The sequence below is a fragment of the Culex pipiens genome, chromosome 2 (assembly GCF_016801865.2).
Source record: "Culex pipiens pallens isolate TS chromosome 2, TS_CPP_V2, whole genome shotgun sequence".
Classification (NCBI taxonomy): Eukaryota; Metazoa; Arthropoda; class Insecta; order Diptera; family Culicidae; genus Culex; species Culex pipiens.
Window position 1 is genome coordinate 108,844,653 of NC_068938.1, and position 12,153 is coordinate 108,856,805.

General features: G+C 43.0%; 1 protein-coding gene across 3 annotated transcripts in view; it reads left to right on the forward strand.

Moving 5' to 3' along the window:
* LOC120415669 (monocarboxylate transporter 10) overlaps window positions 1-12,153 on the forward strand; it is a 31,599-nt gene that overhangs the window by 10,121 nt on the left and 9,325 nt on the right. For 2 of the 3 annotated variants that reach the window (XR_008212007.1, XM_039577254.2), the window contains exon 2: window positions 6,391-7,371. Coding sequence is in view for 1 of the 3 variants with exons in the window: in XM_039577254.2 (XP_039433188.1) it covers window positions 7,083-7,371 (289 nt within the window). In the remaining 2 variants the exon portion in view is untranslated. The remainder of the gene's footprint in view (window positions 1-6,390; window positions 7,372-12,153) is intronic. The other variant, XR_008212008.1, reaches the window with a different exon arrangement.

Sequence of the window (12,153 nt, forward strand, 5' to 3'; positions counted from 1 at the left end):
AGTTCGATTGTACGTTCCGCGAGTGATGAGCTGCGAAAACTGCCAGCAGTTGGGACACACCAAGACCTACTGCAGCAACAAGAGCAAGTGCTCAAAGTGCGCCGGCCCCCACAAGGACGTGGATTGCCAAAAGCAGGCTGAAAAATGCCTGCTTTGTGGCGGGGAACCGCACAAAACTCGACAGTGCCCAAAGTACAAGGAGCGCGAGGACAAGATGAAGCGATCCTTGAGGGAACGCTCCAAGAAGTCCTTCGCGGAAATCCTTAGTCAGGTGACCCACCCCAATCGCTTCGCTCCTTTGGCGGACGAAGATTCGGGGGACGAAGATTCCGATGTGGAGGTCCTCTTCCAGAGAGACGAGGAAAGTGACTCTTCCGGGCCAAACCCGAAGCGCAACAAGGCTTCCAAGTCCAAAAAAGCCGCTGGCGTCAAGGGTAAGGAAAGTGACTCGTTGAACTTCGAGGAGGATTTTCCTTTCGGTCCGTCGGGTAAGCCCGCTCCGAAGCCGGCACCGAAGCCCGTTCCCAAGCCGCTGAAGCCCGTTCCCAAGCTGCCAAAGATCCCCCTGAAACCGGTTCCTCAACCGAATCCGATCACCGATGCCTTCAAAGGAGTCCTTCCTTTTTCCACAATCGTGGAATGGCTGTGCTCTTTTGTGAGTGAACCGACACGTTTAATCATAAAGCGGTTTGAGCCTCTCGCTAGACACATCGGGAAACAGCTTGCTAGCACGATGCCCCTCTTGTCGTTCATTTCCTTTGATGGGTAATACACCAAAAACGAAAAACGGCATCTCCTTTCTACAATGGAATTGTAGAAGTTTAACCCCCAAGTTAAACGATTTTCAACAATTCGCATTCGAACGGGACTGTGATGTGTTTGCGCTGAGCGAAACGTTTCTTATCGGAGATGAGACGCCAGCTTTCCGGGGGTACAACATCATCACAGAGAGCAGGGCAGGACCAAATAGAGGTGGAGGCGTACTGATTGGGATCAGGAAATGCCACACTTTTAGAAAGGTCACGCTCCCGAAGCTAGGAGGAATCGAAGCAGTCGCAGTACAGGCCAGGATCAGAGGACTGGACATTTGCATTGTGTCCGTCTACGTTCCTCCACAGGTGTCGTTAACTCGACAAAAGTTGTGGGGTATGCTTGAGCTGTTGCAGGCACCGCGACTGGTTCTGGGTGACTTTAATCTTCACAGCACCGAGTGGGGAAGTCACAAGACAGACCCTCAAGCATACCTGATTCATGAACTGTGCGACGACTTCCAGATGACCCTCCTAAACAGGGACAAGCAAGTTACGCGCATTGCAACACCACCAACGCCAACCACGTCCGGTACGAAGGCGAGTGCCATCGACTTGTCGCTCTGTTCCAACAGTCTGGCAGTTCTCTGTGACTGGAACGTGCTCCAAGATCCTCGTGGCAGTGATCATTTGCCGATCGCTATTCTGGTTAGCCATGGCCCACAGCATTCGACAACGGTGGAGATGCCTTACGATCTGACGCGAAATATCGACTGGAAACAGTACGCGGAGGCAGTCTCCATTGGAGTTGAGTTGCGAGCAGGGTTGGCACCGCTTGAAGAATATGCGTTTTTGGCTAATTTGATCTATGACAGTGCGTTACAAGCTCAGACAAAACCCGTCCCGGGACCATACATCCGAACGCGCCCTCCACTTCCCTGGTGGGACAAGGAGTGTACGGATCTCTCGGCGGCCAGGTCAGAAGCTTATGTGGACTTCTGCAAGTGTGGAATCCGAGCGAACTTCCAAAAGTACAGAGCTCTTGATCGCAGGTACAGTAATACTCTGAAGCGAAAGAAGCGAATGTACTGGCGGGAGTTCGTTGAAGGACTACCAGCAGATACGTCCATGAGCACTCTGTGGCGCGTTGCGAGGGCCATGCGTAGAGGTTCCGTTCCGAACGAGAGTGTGGAAAAATCGGACAAGTGGATATTGGATTTCGCCAAGAAGGTGTGCCCGGACTCGGTGCCGACACAACCATCATTCGACGTTGTTGATGGGAGCGATTCTAATCCTCCCTTCTCGATGGTAGAGCTCTCCATAGCACTATTGACGGGCAACAACACTGCTCCTGGTCCGGACAAGATCAAGTTCAGCTTGCTGAAGAATCTTCCGGACATCGCCAAGCAGCGTCTGTTGAATCTGTTCAACACGTTCGTGGAGCAGAACGTAATTCCACACGAATGGCGACAGGTCCGGGTGGTTGCCATTCAAAAGCCCGGTAAGCCGGCGTCCGACCACAACTCGTATCGTCCAATCAGCTTGCTGTCATGTCTACGAAAGTTGCTGGAGAAGATGATCCTCGACCGCCTCGAACCATGGATGGAACGAGAGCACTTGCTGTCAGACACGCAGTATGGCTTCCGGAGAGGCAAGGGAACAAGCGACTGTCTAGCCTTGCTGGCCACAGGAATCGACATAGCCCGTGGTAAAAAACAGCAAATGGCTTCTGTCTTCCTAGACATCAAGGGTGCATTCGATTCAGTCTCCATCGAGGTGTTGGGAGTAAAGCTGCGGCGGAGCGGTCTCAATCCGACGATGTGCAACTTCCTCATCAACCTGTTGTCTGAAAAACACATGCACTTTGTGCAAGGTGATCTGGCAATCACCCGGATAAGTTACATGGGTTTGGCACAAGGCTCACGCCTTAGTCCATCCATGTATAACTTCTACGTCAGCGATATCGATGATTGCTTGACCGGAGACTGCACCCTTATACAGTACGCAGATGACGCAGTGGTTTCAATCGCTGCCAAGAAGGAAGCCGATCTGCTAGAACCCTTGCAAGATACCCTGAACAACTTGGCCCATTGGGCAGTTGAAAAGGGTATTGAATTCTCTCCGGAGAAGACGGAACTGGTCGTTTTTACGGGGAAGCATGAACCGCCGCAGCTCAATCTTTCTCTTTCGGGAAAGACTATCGAGCAGTCGGACCACTTCATGTACATGGGTACCATCTTTGATCAAAAGGGAACATGGGGGAAGCACATTAACTACCTGAAGCAAAAGTGCCTGCAAAGAACTAATTTTCTGCGCAGCGTCTCTGGCAACCGGTGGGGTGCTCATCCTTCTGACCTGCTTCGACTGTACAAGACAACGATACTCTCGGTGCTGGAATATGGCAATTTCTGCTTCCAAACAGCTGCGAAATCACGCTTGTTGGTTCTCCAGCGGATACAGTACCGAAGTCTTCGCATTGTCTTGGGATGCATGCACTCAACTCACAACATGACCCTCGAGGTCTTGGCGGGAGTGTTGCCTCTGCGAACTCGTTACTACGAACTGTCTTACCGGTTCCTGATCCGGTGTGATTACAGGAATAAACTGGTAATTGACAATTTTGAAACGTTGCTAAACCTTCACGTTGAGTCTCGGCGCATGCTTCTATATTATGACTTTATGTCATCGTGGGAGCGGAACCCGAGCACAACGGTACAGCGCACGCCTCCGTTAACCAGCAGCACCCTGATTGGCTTTGACACGTCCATGAAAGCCGATACTCGCGGTATCCCAAACCATCTTCTGCGGGGAGTTGTACCGTCGATCTTCGCATCAAAGTACAACCATGTTCCTCCAAACAACAGATTCTTCACCGATGGCTCCAAGCTTGACGGCTGTACGGGCTTCGGTGTATATCATGAATCTTATCAGCTGTTCTTTAAGCTGAAGGACCCGAGTTCGGTTTACGTCGCAGAGTTAGCCGCGGTTTACTGCGCACTGCGAATCATCGAGACCATGCCACCTGACCACTACTTCATCTTCACCGATAGCTTTAGCTCTGTTGAGGCTATCCGGACTCTGAAGCCGACCAGGGAGTCTACGTTTTTCCTCACGGAAATACGCAAGACTTTAAACAACCTGGCGGCTCAGTCCTTCAGCATCACGGTGGTATGGGTCCGCGCTCATTGCTCGATTCCGGGTAATGAGAAAGCGGACTTGCTCGCTAAGAAGGGTGCTGAGAGTGGAGACATTTTTGAAAGGCCAATTAGCCTACAAGAATGCTACGGTTTTCCGAGGCAGCGTGCGCTTCTGGATTGGCAAACACAATGGGACGGCGACACCAAGGGACGTTGGATGTATTCCATACGTCCTAAGGTGCAAAGAAAGGCCTGGTTCAAGGGGATGGACTTGACGCGTGGATTCATCAGAACGATGTCCCGCCTTATGTCGAACCATTACTCGTGCAAGGCTCATCTTTACCGTATCAACATGAGTGATACGAACCTTTGCGACTGTGGGCAGGGTTATCAGGACATCGACCATCTCGTATGGGCGTGTCCAGATCACCAGGCTCACAGAATTAAGTTGAAAGATACCCTCAGGGCCCGAGGAAGACCACCAGAAATCCCGATGCGAGACGCGCTATCTCAACTAGACCTTGATGTTCTCTATCCTATCTATCAGTTCCTCTCAGATTCCAAAATATCAGTTTAGTTTTCTTCCAGTTAGTTTTCTTTCAGTTAGTTTTCCTTCAGTTAGAATAACTCGCCTTCACACAAAGCCGTCGTTTCTGGTTTGCACCGGATGCAAAGCAAGATCGCCCCAGCAGCTGGACACCGAGTTGCGGCTGAGGACAAAACGCAAAGGCCAGCAGAGCCAACCAAGACCCCTACACAATCCCCCTTCCCTTCCCACGCCTTGTCTTTAACATCAATCCCTTCCCTACTAACCCCGAGTAGGCCGCGGGTAATCGGCTCCCCTCCCACTAACATTTACACACAAGATCCTCTGTAATTATTAAGTCAAATGTAATTACAAAAGCCGACTCGGTCCTAACCAGGTCCCAGTACCGAAAAGGACCTAATAAAAATAATTTTATGAAAAAAAAAAAAAAAGAAAGAGAGATGGTCCAATCGGCACTAAACTTGGGATTTCTGTTAACTATCGATAGATGAACGTTCCCGAGAAATTCCAAGTCAACTAGGGAATCGGTTGTACCCGACCCTCTCCGATTTCAATGAAACTTTATAAACATGTTATCCTACGCTTATATAAGCCATTTTTGTGTATATGGCGCCAGTTTCACTCGATAATGACATTTAAAAAGGGCGTAAGCATTTTAAATATTTTTGTATTTCGTAAGCTAGCTTCATCGTATCAAAATGTGGTCAAAGACAAACTTGTAGAAAGTTTGACGGGCTTTCCGAAAAAAATACACAGAGAGAAAAAACACTCCACTTTTATGAGATTTTTAGATTTTTAAGATTAAAAGTCAAATTTGAAGGTGAGCCAACGATTTTTTTTCGTTCAATTTTTTTGTGAATATCCAGCTTTTTAAGCGAAAATGGCGTTCGAATGGTGAACGCCCGAAATGTCAAAATCACGCAGTGGTACCAACATTACGAAAAAAGTGTGCCATGGCATGACAGTCGCATTTTTTTTTCTAATGTTGGTGCTACTGCGCGATTTTGACATTTCGGACGTTCAACATTCGAATGCCATCTTCGCTTAAAAACCTGGATAGCCTAAAATGTTACAAAAAGACTCACAAAAAATGCCGGATGGAGCAACTCATCTAAAAAAAAAATGCAAAAATCATTTACTTAAACTTTTTTTTTCAAAAGTGCTCTAAACATCAAAATTTTCAAAAACCGAACACGAGATTCGATTCTCCAGACAATTTTACATAAAAGTCTCCATGTTGACCATTGTCCTAAGTCCAATCCTTGTAAAGTTACAGCGGTTTTAAAAATAAAAATGTTGAAAAAACAGGTTTTTTTCATGGATTTTGGCAATATTTTTACCGGAAAACACGTCTAATTTCCCATAAGATTGTCTTTGAGCACTTATCAAAATAACGCGTTTTTTATGATTTAAGCTAATTTACTATCCAGGTTACAATACTACACTGAAAAAATATTATGTTTTTTCAGTTATGAGCAATGTATTTAGCTTATATCTGTAAGCCAATACATCAAATTGCCTAATCTTTTTGAAATAGTGTTTTATGCTGAAAACTGACAATATTTATTTCACTTCTTTTACGGATTTAATTTTTTGATTTTCAATATTGCGTTTAAAATGTGCTTCGTTTTTGAGGTATTTTAGCATATCCTAGTTTCGTAAAATGTCCGAAAAATTCCAAGCAGATTTAAGTACCGTGAATCTGCCGTCAAATTTAAATGTTTTGAAGTTCATTCAAAAAAATTTTTTTTTTGCCGTACATTCTTGGCAGCACGGAAGCATGAGCGTCGCTCATCGGAAGCTCCTCCGGTCGGGGACCTAGTATACTGACCGAACCGGCAACAACACCCAACACGTTAACGTCTTAGTACACAACCACACTAACTTCTGAGCGGCTCAGCGACTATACTCTCGACCGTCCACCAAACTCTAACTCAGTTTCAATTTCTATTTAAAGCAGCTAGGACGTGCCACCGGCAGCAGCAACAGCACAGAGGCAGCGCGCCAAGACCTCGGGCCGTTTTAGTTTCGGTCAGTTCGGTTTGTTCGTGACGATCACCCAGTCAGTCATTACGGCGGTGACCATTCTCCGGGACGCACGTGTGTGTCACAGGACTTCCCGGACATTCATTTGCCTTGGAGAGCGAGAGAGATCAGAACAACGCCGAGCTGAGTTACAGTGGCCTCTGATGAAGATCAAAGTTAAGGACGCTCTAGATTGCTGTATTGTTGGGGCGTGAATGAACGCACCGTAGACGCGACTCAAGCAGCCCTTTCTTTCGTTCGTTGCCTTGCCTAGTGATAAGAAGTGACGATTCTGGTTGGGGTTTGCTCTCGGCAGACTTCAGTATCGGCTATAGGATTGAATAATAATATTTATACAGCCGATTATCACCCTCCGGGTATCTGTTTGAAGTGGCTGACCCGCGACGACCTGGCGCAGGTTCTCCAAAGCCAATCGGTTCGAACAAGTGTGTGCAAATGGTGTGTGAACTGCTGGCTTCCCACATTTAATCGAGGAAAACGTCCAAAGTGTGAAAGTGCAATGGAAGTCGGCCGATAACCGGTGCATCAATTATTCTTTGTGTAAAAAAATCGAAGCAAAACAAAAACCAACTCAATTAACAGAACTTGAAGACCTTTTCGACAATGGCCGAGCAGGTGAAGATGGTCAACGGGAACGGGGCTCCCGGGACGATCGTGAATGGGTCCGCCGTCAACGGGCACGTCCCGGCGAAGGCCAAGGAACTCTCAGCTCCCAACGGGGAAGTTTCCCACGAGCCACCGGATGGGGGAACTCGCGCGTGGTTGGTCATGGTGGGGGCGTTCCTCTGCAACGGAGTGCTCTTTGGCGTTATCAACACCTACAGTGTGGTGTACCTGACTCTGCGGAAACAGCTGCAGGATGCCGGCGACGATGAAGCGTCCAGCAAGGCAGGTGAGCCAAACTCACTTTTGAAACTTCTTACTATTTTTCCCAAATAGCCAAACTCATCACCTCTCTTTTGCGTCTAAGACAGCAAAAATCGGATGAAATGGGGCGGAGATAAGATTTTTTGAAAAAAAAGGTTTTTGCGAAAAATGACGAAAATTGCCATTTTTTGAACCACCCTAGCACGATGTAGGTCACCCTAATGGCCAAACAAAAAAATACGGGTCTAATTATTTTGGCAAAGGAACCCCCAGAAAAATTTTGAGCCCGATCGGAGAACTTTTTTTGGTTTAGGCTCTTTTCAACTGGAATTGCTGTATATTGGACCTATAAAAAACTCCCAAAATATATTTTCATAGACTCGACGTTTTGTAATAATGTGTGGCTTGTATGGAAATTATGTAAAATTTCATTCAACACGAAAAGAACCAAATTATTTACACTGTTTTTGAATTTATTGCCACAAAAAATTAAAAAGGTTGGACAAATTGAAATTATTATATTTGTTTTTTTTCCTAATCTTACCAAACAGAAACGCATTATTAGTTTTTTCCGTAAAAAAATCATTCGATTAAAATTTGTCTGATTACTGAAAATGTCTTCAGAGTCTTGAATTTCAAATTTTAAAATATCAACATCAGAAATTTCAATAAAGTATCTATACTTTTTATGATAACATAGGGAATATTTTACCTAAGCTAAAGTATACTTTTGTAATGTTTGTCATCTATTTTTCTGAGTTACTTTCTTTTCTATTTAACTGTGTACATGTTTTTCTGCGTCAAAATGAAAAAAATGGCTGGACTTATTCCGACATAATTTTTAAACATTTTATTGCTTTCTTGTTAAACTGTAAAGGCTTGTATTGCATCATTGGTTTTTTTTTATTGCAGGATGCAAGTAGGATGCAGGATTTTCATTAAATTTTGAACAACTTTCCCTAAGAATTTTTAATGCAAAATGTACACAAAATTCTTTATACATTACATAGTTTTGTGTCTTTTTCCGATCTGTAGTATTAAAATTCAAAGTAAAATAAAAATCTAGAATTTCTAATTATGATTAAAATACAACCAAAGTGTTGTTACAATGTTTTTAAAATCATTTACAATCAATTGTACAAGTGCTTTTTTTTTCAGCCCAAAAGAATAAAAAATGACATTGGCCTTGTAATATTTGGCAAGTAACTTTGAACTTTAAGTTTTTTTTAATTCGGCTAACCAGTTTTTGGTTGTTAAACATAGTAAAATTGTGCATTGGTATTATGAATTGCATTTGGGTTTCCGGGTTGTTAATTTAATTCTTAGCATTACGGTTATTCACTCAATTAAAATGCTCCCAAAAATAGAAACATCAAAAACTATAGAAAAAAATACGCCGAAAATCGAATCCTACTCAATTGATGATCAATTGGCATCAATTGAGCCTTAGTCTTCGCTTGTTGTTGTTTCCCCTAAAAAAAATTCACGGCCACATGCCGTTCTCAACCTAAACAGTTCAATTAGTGAAACCCGTCAGACAATCGATCGTGATCGAAAACAGAACGACGCTGCGACTGCAGCGCATATCGCAAACCGAGATGCGTAATAAAAATAGATTAATCTGCGGGCAAATACACTTTCAAATGCAGCGGGACGGGGAGAGTGGGTTGTGGTCACTTGAGTGGAGGGTCACGAGGAGCAAACTTAGACCGAGTCTGGCCACGAGCTTTCCACTTGCTTTCACAGGGGCTTTTCTTCTTTGATGGTTCGTATTTGCATAATTGACCGAGGAAAGAATGAGGAGTGGGATGGATATTTTCAATAAGTTGCTTCAAATTTTAATTAAAGTGTTTGTCACCCCCCCTTCAAAGTTGGCTCGAAAAAATTAAGGGGCAAAAAAATATGTTTTCAAAAAACTTCAAAATTTCAATGGAAATTTCTGTGCAATCAGCCGAAATCAATTTAAAATGCATTCCTCTTCGTTTAGTATCATTTTTAGCATGTTTGGGTTGATTTGAAAATCACCTGAATTTTTGAAAATTTTCGATGTTCAGTATCGCGAAATGTTTTTTTCCTTCGTTAATTTTTTTGTTTTCGTTAAAACTTACATTTTTTGAAAACTCATGTTTGCAGAACAACTGAACTAGTGTAAAATGCATTTTAAAACATTTTTTGCATTCAAATGTTGAGACTTTGCCTTGTTATTTCAATTTTTATATTTTTTTTTATTTTTGCCCCTCCCCCCCCCTACTTGACCCCGGCCAGAGCCAAGGGACAAAAACTTTGAAAAATATTTGCAAAAAAAAATCAAACCATCCACATTAACGACCCCCGGGTCTTTTGTGGTCTCTATTGCAAGTTTCTGCTCGAACCTAGGAGTCCGAAGGCTTGAATGGGGAGAGCACCCAAACCTCTTTTACTCCAAGGAACCTTCCACCCCAGTGTTTGAACTGACGACTTTTGGATTACGAGTCCAACCGTCGCCAGCGATTCCACCGGAGTAGGTTTGGTTTGGTGTGTTGTTTGTACTAATGGCATGGAGACGACTCCTACACCTGGAATGACTTAACGGCCTAACAACCAAGGCCGGGACCGACATTTTACTTCCTCATCCGATGGAAGGTTGGAGCAGATGGGAATCGAACCCAGAATCATCCGCTTACAAAGCGGACAGCGTAACCATTCGGCCACGCACTGCCATCGGCCTTAAATTTTAAAAAAAGTGTAGCAATAACTACAATGACTAAAAAAATGCTTTTAAAATGGTTAATAAATAATCTGATCTTCATCTTCTCAAATGTTTCGTGAACCATTCATCTTCTGCTTTCAACGTAATTGCGTATGGTTCGTATTTTTAAATAGACGTGCCTCCGCGCAAAAACGCAAAACTTCACTACGTAAGACCGTCAAAACGGACGACAGACGTGTTTACGTTACTCACCGAGGGGAAAGTTGAAAATATTTATCAGTTTTTTTCCCTCCCAGCAAACACAAAGCATTTCCATTGCCATCCATCCAACGCGGTTTCGACAGGGAGAAGTTGTCAATCAAGAGCATCGAGAACGGCCCAGTTGGCGACAAACAACAACTCCTCCAAGCCCCCGTCGAAAAAAAAACTGACGCAAATGGAGACGCATGGTCCATCAACGCTGGTGACGACAATTAACCGCGGTTGACTTAAATTTAACCACCCCATTCCAAGCTGACCGCCGTCGTCAAACGTCGTTTGAACGCCATCAAGAGCAAATCGATCACTGAACTGCTGCTACTATATGTGAATGAATGTTTGCCAATTGTGGACCGTCTGGCTTGGAGGCTGGGTTAACCTTTGCGATGCTGGTGGGGTCAACCATAATTTCTTCAATTTGATCGGCTTGATCGTGGGAAATTGGCGGAAACATAATTGAAAGGAATTTAGTTCCTCATAGATATTGTTTGATCAAATTTAATTAATTTCCTTTGAAAAAACGCCAGAGCAAATTGAAATTGGACGAATTAACGAATACTAAGTTTTCCATTTTGAAGCACTGCCGAGTTAGGTAGATACGAGGAGTGCTGAAAAAATCGAATTTTGTAACGAGTTGCATGCAACAGCAAAGCATTTGCTTTCCCTGTAAAGTTTGGCGTCCATGTCAACTGAACAACTTTATATTTTTTTGGTGATTTAGATTACACAGTAAAAAATGTGTAAAATTGGAAGGTGTAAATTTGGAATGTTGAATATTTCCTCTTTTATGATGTAATTTTACCTCATTTTAGACTGATGATAATTTTTACTCTGTAGAAAATCATGACGCCAGAATTGAACTAAAGTTACTAAAAGTTCATTTTGTGTGAGATTTTAACAGTCTGATAGCTATCACGATCACTTTTCCTGTGCGAAAAAAGAGAAGGCAAAGATCACAATCACACCATACCTGGCATAAGTATAAGCCGAAAAAAAGGAAATGTGAGCAATTCTCTTCCAAAACCGTAAATGGATTTTATTTGTATTTTTGATTTGGCTCAAACTTTGGGGGGGGGGGGCCTTCCCTATGACCAAATAAATTATTTTGTGTGATTGGTTCATCCATACAAGTCTCCATACAATTTTGGCTGCTGTCCATACAAAAATGGTATGTAAATATTCAAACAGCTGTAACTTTTGAGTGAATTTTCTGATCAATTTGGTGTCTTCGGCAAAGTTGTAGGTATTGTTGAGGACTTTTGAGAAAAAAAGGTACACGAAAAAAAATTGCAGATTTAAAAAAAAAAATTAAAAAAACTCAATTTCCACTCGTTTTTTTTTGATTTTAGAGATTTTTTGATATGTTTTAGGGGACAAAAATCCGCAACTTTTGAGACATAGAGAAACATGGTCAAAAAATCTGCCGTCGAGTTATAATTTTTTGAAAAAATGGTGATTTTGGAAAAAAATGAAGTTTTATGCGAAAACAAGTTTGACATTATTTTTTAATGCTAAATTGAATTTGCAATCGAAAAGCACTTTATAGATTTTTTGATAAAGGGCTCCGTTTTCAAGATATAGCCACCGAAAGTTTGATTTTAGCGAAATATTTGCAGTTTTTCAATTTTTAAAAACAGTGACCATGAGTGACCATTTCCAAGAATATTTTTTTTTGAAAAGTTCAGAAAATTTGCTATAAAATTGTCTAAGAGACATTAAATATTGGACCTCGGGTTGCTGAGATAGAGCCGCTTTAAGAAAAAGAAACACGAAAATTGAAGTTTCCTTAATCTCACCAAAACAACCCATTATTTTCTAATGTCCATATCTCAGCAAATAATGGTCCGATTTTCAATGTTG